We start from the raw sequence: 4,826 nt of genomic DNA on the forward strand, positions 1-4,826 counted from the left end.
TAAACCCGGGAGGCGGAGCTTGCAGTGAGCTGAGATCCGGCCACTGCACTCCAGCCCGGGCGACAGAGCAAGACTCCGTCTCAAAAAAAAAAAAAAAATTTCTCATCCTTTAGGTCTTAGCTCAAATCACCTCTTTGTAGAGTCTTCCCTGATCATCTTATGTTACCACCCTTATTATTACACCAGTAGTTATTCTCAATCATACACTGTTCCCTTCCCTCCCTCTCTCCCTCCCTTCCTTCTTTCCTTTGACAGAGTCTGGCTCTGTCGCCCAGGCTGGAGTACAATGGCACTATCTTGGCTCGCTATAGCCTCTGCCTCCCAGGTTCAAGTGATTCTCTTGCCTCAGCCTCCTGAGTAGCTGGGACTACAGGCACAGGCCACCATGCCTGGCTAATTTTTGTAATTTTAGTAGAGATGGGGTTTCACCATGTTGGGCAGGCTGGTTTCGAACTCCTGACAAGTCATCTGGCTACCTCAGCCTTCCAAAGTGCTGGGATTACAGGCATGAGCCACCGCGCCCAGCCTGTTTCATTTTCTTCACAAATATGAAATTTCCTTGCACATTTAATATTATTATTGCTAATATTTAAGCACTTACTATATATTAATTAATGAAGTGTGCTGCTTAATGCTTATTAATGAGCTCTCCAAACCCCAAACCCCTGATTTGTAGTGTTTGCTGATTCCTGTGGTGTCAACACTTGCATCAGGAGGGATTTTCAATCTATCAACCTGAGGAAACTGAACACCACCATTTGGGAAGAGAAAGATATAGTATTTGCCGTACTGATACAGTGGTGGTAAATAATCTCAAAAGCACATATAAAACAAAAGTGTGGTAAAATAATTAGAAAGTGAAGTGTTGAATATGTATTCCCTTGTTTTCAATATAAGTTATTTAACTGTAGGTTTATATATCTTAATTTTCAAAAATGGTTGTGTTTAAAAGTGACTGGCAAAATTTCTAAGCCTTCCGGCCGGGCACAATAACACAAGCGTGTAACCCCAGCACTTTGGAAGGCCTAGGCAGGCGGATCGCCTGAAGTCGGGAGTTCGAGACCAGCCTGACCAACATGGAGAAACCCTGTCTCTACTAAAATTACAAAAAATTAGCCAGGCGTGGTGGCGCATGCCTGTAATCCCAGCTACTCGGGAGGCTGAGGCGGGAGAATCGCTTGAACCTGGGAAGTGGAGGTTGCAGTGAGCTGAGATCGTGCCATTGCACTCCAACCTGGGCAACAAGAGTGAAACTCTGTTTCTCAAAAAAAAAAAAAAAAAGATTCTAAGCTTTCCTCAACCGTCCCTAGTGAGCCTACAATCAGCACCTTTTCCAGCACAGAAGGGTTAAGCGACTTGTTGAAGGTTGCAGAGCTAATAAATCAGTCTACTACCCCCAAATGTATCCGTAGAACCTAACATAGTGCCTAGAAAATAGTTGGCATTTAACAAACAACTGCCAGGAAAAAAAAAAAAACACATTTAACATAAATTGTTAAAAACATAAAAAGTTACCAGCCTGGGCAACACGGCAAAACCCTGTCTCTACTAAAAGTACAAAAACTTAGCCGGGCATGGTGGTGCGCACCTGTGGTCCCAGCTACTCTGGAGCCCGGGAGGTCCAGGATGCAGTGAGCCGGAATTGAGCCACTGCACCCCAGCCTGGGCGACTGAGACCCTGTCTCAAAAGCAAAAAACCACCAAACATAAAAGATAAACATTTTGGGCCGGGCGCGGTGGCTCACGCCTGTAATCCCAGCATATTGGGAGGCCAAGACGGACGGATCACCTGAGGTCAGGAGTTCCAGACCTGGCCAACATGGTGAAACCCCACCTCTAGTAAAAATACAAAGTAATAATAATAATAATAATAATAATAAATGGGGTTGGTGGTACATGCCTGTAGTCCCAGCTACTTGGGAGGCTGAGGAGGGAGGATCTCGTAAGCCCGAGAGGTCATGGCTGCAGTGAACTGTGATCAGGGCACTCCAGCCTGACTGTCAGAGTGAGACCCTGTCTCTTAAAAAATAAAAAATAAAACAAGAGAGAGGCCGGCGCGGTGGCTCACGCCTGTAATCCCAGCATTTTGGGAGGCCGAGGCAGGCGGATCCCCTGAGGTCAGGAGTTCGAGATCAGCCTGGCGAACATGATGAAACTCCATATCTACTAAAAAAAAAAAAAAAAAAAAAATTAGCCGCGCGTGGTGGTGGGCGCCTGTAATCCCAGCTACCTAGGAGGTGGAGGTTACAGTGAGCCGAGATCGCGCCACTGCACTCCAGCCTGGAAAACAGAGCGAGACTTGGTTTCAAAAAAAATAAAAATAAAAATAAAAATTTTGGCATTGAAAACATACACGCAAGAGTGAATTAACACCTGTTTAAAATCTCTCACAATCCCAGGAAGTCGACTACTTCCGCTTCTACTTTCAGCAGCGTTTCAGCCCCGCTACAGCGACGCCGTTTCTACAATGCACCTGCGATCAGAGAAGGTTTCGCCCCACCCTCTGCACGCAGCTTGAGGCATCCGCTTTCCGTCGCTCCGGCCCGCCTCGCCGTAAGGCTTTCTGGGAGTTGTAGTCCCCACGTCTAGCTGCTCCGGCGGCAGCGGCGGCGCGCGCTCGCGCGCGGAACTACAGAGCGTGGCGCGCAGGTCCCGAGGCTCTTCCGCCTCGCCTTCCCTCACCGCCCGCGCGCCCGCCCCAGTTATCATGGCGGCTCCCTTGGCCCTGGTGCTGGTGGTGGCTGTGACAGTGCGGGCGGCCTTGTTCCGCTCCAGTCTGGCCGAGTTCATTTCCGAGCGGGTGGAGGTGGTGTCCCCGCTGAGCTCTTGGAAGAGAGGTGAGGCCACTGGCTGGAGCAGACGGTCAGGCCCCGCCTGCCCTCCCGCGGCCTCTGTGAATGGGAGGCGGGGGCAGTGACCGCCAGCGCGCCGTTCCTAGAGAAGTGACCCTCTCGTGGGGTACTCGGGGAGGGCGGGGCCTGAGGGCGGGGCTGGTGAGGGGAGCGGGCGTGGGGACCGTGTGATGAGGTTTGGGCCCTGGGGGCCGGACCACCTAGTGGTAGGGATGTGAGGGGGCGTGTCCCGTTCAGTGCCCTGAGCCGAAGGAGTGTGGTCTGTGGAAGGGTTGGGATAAGAGGAGGAGGTGCTTGTGCAGCGCGGTTTGCAGAGGAGTTTGGGATTTGGGGCGGGATCGCGAGGGGTGCTCCCGGGGGTGAGAGGTGATGTGTGAGGGGGTCCGGGATGAGGGGACCAATTTTGCTTAAGCGAGGAGAGTGTGCGTGTGCTTTAGACGTCTCTTCTCAGTCTGGGACTTGCAGGGCAGTTTTTGTTACTGTTCCTTACTAAGTTCTTCATCAAACATTGTTTTATACTAACGCCTACAGCGAGAAACAGAAGTTGGGCTGAAATAACTGAACAGGCTAGTGAGGGAGACAAATCGTTATAATAATTTATGAAAAGTGTACTTTCTGTGTCCACCCAGTTCCTTAGTATTTTGACCCTGAATAAACTATCCCCTCTCTTTCCAGTTTTCCTAAGAATGTGGGATTTGAGCTGATTCTTGAAGGATGTAGGATTTTGGAAGGGAGCTTAGAGAAAAGGGTAGTTCCAGGTAGCAGAAAGTAAATGGGATGAAGAAACGTTCAAAGATGTGAAATGTCCAAAGTAGGGGAGTAATGGGGTGGAAGCTAGGTTTAGGCTAGAGTTTGATGAATTAAACAAAAAAAAAAGAAAATTTTTTTTTAACTGAAGTACAATATGCATACAATACTTATTAAGTAAGTGTAGAGTTCAATGAATTTTTACAAACTGTATTCACTCATGTAGCCAGCACCTACTTCAAGCAACAGTACCAGCACCCCAGAAGTCCCCTTTGTGTCCTTTAAATGCTAAAGTTTTTTGTGTTTTTGTTTTTTGTTTAGAGACAGGGTCTTGCTATGTCGCCCACGCTGTTCTGGAACTCCTGGACTCAGGCAGTCTCACTTGGCCTCCCTAACTGCTGAGATTTCAGGAGTGAGCCATGGCACCTGGCCAAGGCTAAAGTTTTGATGTTATCCCATAGAAATGTTGGCATGGGGAATGGCATAATGAATGGGTGTTTTATGAATAGAGTTGAGGTTTCTAAAAATGGTAACAGTTTATATACCTTTTCTCGTTTAGTCCTCACTTTTATTTCTGTGTGATAGATGGTGTTATTTTCCCCCTTTTGCAGATGAGGGAACTGAAATTTAGAGAAGTTAATTTGCCCAGGTTTCCTACTTGGGGAATGGGAATAAAGATAGTAGTAATTCATGTCTGAGATTGTAAGACCTTGCATTTGTTACCTCTGCATACTATTTTTTTGTTGAACTAAATCGAAGCCATTTGGTTCCTGTTTTCTTCTGGGTAACTGAAGACCTGAGGCAGTATTAGGCCCTTCTTCCTCTACTCCCTATTAGGAGCATTTCTCATCTCATAATTACTTGTTTATATCCGATTTTTCCACGTTTTCTCTCTCTCTCTCTCTCCTTTGTTTTTTTTTTGAGACAGAGTTTCGCTCTCGTTGCCCTGGCTGGAGTGCAATGGCGCGATCTCGGCTCACCATAACCTCTGCCTCCTGGGTTCAAGTGATTCTTCTGCCTCAGCCTCCTGGGCAGCTGGGATTACAGGCATGCACCACCATGCCCACCTGATTTTGTATTTTTAGTAGAGATGGGGTTTCTCCATGTTGGTCAGGCTGGTCTCGAACTCCCGACTTCAGGTGATCCGCCTGCCTCTGCCTCCCAAAGTGCTGGGATTATAGGTGTGAGCTACCGTTCTCTCTCTCTCTCTCTCTCTCTCTCTCTCTC

At 48.1% G+C, this 4,826-nt stretch overlaps 1 protein-coding gene across 1 annotated transcript in view; it reads left to right on the top strand.

Annotated features, from left to right (window-relative positions):
* Window positions 1-2,566: 2,566 nt before the first annotated feature.
* Window positions 2,567-4,826, top strand: part of LOC105502614 (phosphatidylinositol glycan anchor biosynthesis class U protein-like) — a gene marked incomplete at its 3' end in the record, with an annotated part of 51,202 nt that continues 48,942 nt past the window's right edge. Inside the window, exon 1 of the mRNA XM_011929216.1 lies at window positions 2,567-2,837. Coding sequence (XP_011784606.1) covers window positions 2,708-2,837 — 130 coding nt within the window. The remainder of the gene's footprint in view (window positions 2,838-4,826) is intronic.

The sequence above is a fragment of the Colobus angolensis genome, unplaced genomic scaffold, assembly GCF_000951035.1.
Source record: "Colobus angolensis palliatus isolate OR3802 unplaced genomic scaffold, Cang.pa_1.0 Scaffold8, whole genome shotgun sequence".
Lineage (NCBI taxonomy): Eukaryota > Metazoa > Chordata > Mammalia > Primates > Cercopithecidae > Colobus > Colobus angolensis.